The sequence below is a fragment of the Octopus bimaculoides genome, chromosome 18 (genome assembly GCF_001194135.2).
Source record: "Octopus bimaculoides isolate UCB-OBI-ISO-001 chromosome 18, ASM119413v2, whole genome shotgun sequence".
Classification (NCBI taxonomy): Eukaryota; Metazoa; Mollusca; class Cephalopoda; order Octopoda; family Octopodidae; genus Octopus; species Octopus bimaculoides.
Genome location: NC_068998.1, coordinates 20,343,211 through 20,344,043, shown reverse-complemented (window position 1 = coordinate 20,344,043; position 833 = coordinate 20,343,211). Strand labels below are relative to the sequence as shown.

Here is an 833-nt window from a genome sequence, read left to right as displayed (position 1 = left end):
TATATATATATATATATATATATATATATATGACTCTCCCGTCGTTAGATGACGTATGAGGGTTCGACGATTTCTTACCGAACAATCACACAGATGATTTGTTTATAGTGATCAAATGTCTGTGTAGAGATAAGCTCACTCCCTCCATCAAATCGACATTACCTGTACAGGTGCAACGGAGTGCCACATGTCAGATGCCGAAGTGATCGCAAAGCAACGGGAAATGAAGTACTTTGCACAAGAACACAACGCAACGCCTGGTCTGGTAATCGAACCCACGATCTCGCAATCGTGAGTACAACAGCTTAACCACTGAGCCATACATATATGTAAGATTAAATGTATATACTTAAACGTTCAAGAGTCTCTTTCATTGCATCGCAGATGGCGACAAACCATAAAGTTATTAAAATTTAACATACTGAAATATAGCAACTTGAATTTGATGAGGTTTGTTTTATATTTCATCTCCACATGAGACGAACGTACTTAGCGAAACCGTTACGTTTCCTTTCGCTCGCTCCTAGTGCGCTAACATACTTCTCATTACCCTCATATCATTTTTCATTTTATTTTATTTTATTTTATTTTAGCTTTTACTTACCGCCAGGTCTCTGTAGGCTCCAGTGCGGGTTAGAACTGTTCTTATGTAATATAAGTGTGACGAAGCAGCAACCCATGGTACAAGCTCCTCTTCCTTACCGAGATATTCCAGCGTTCCCAGAGCGATTTTTATGTCCAACATATCAGCCCTATAAAATATAATAATAATAATAATAATAATAATAATAATAATAATAATAATAACAACAACATATATATATATATATATA

At 35.8% G+C, this 833-nt stretch overlaps 1 protein-coding gene across 1 annotated transcript in view; it reads right to left on the bottom strand.

Annotated features, from left to right (window-relative positions):
* The window catches only part of LOC106875600 (aminopeptidase N-like), a 219,321-nt gene that overhangs the window by 21,037 nt on the left and 197,451 nt on the right, over positions 1-833 (bottom strand). The window contains 1 exon segment of the mRNA XM_052974545.1: positions 605-752. Coding sequence (XP_052830505.1) covers positions 605-752 — 148 coding nt within the window.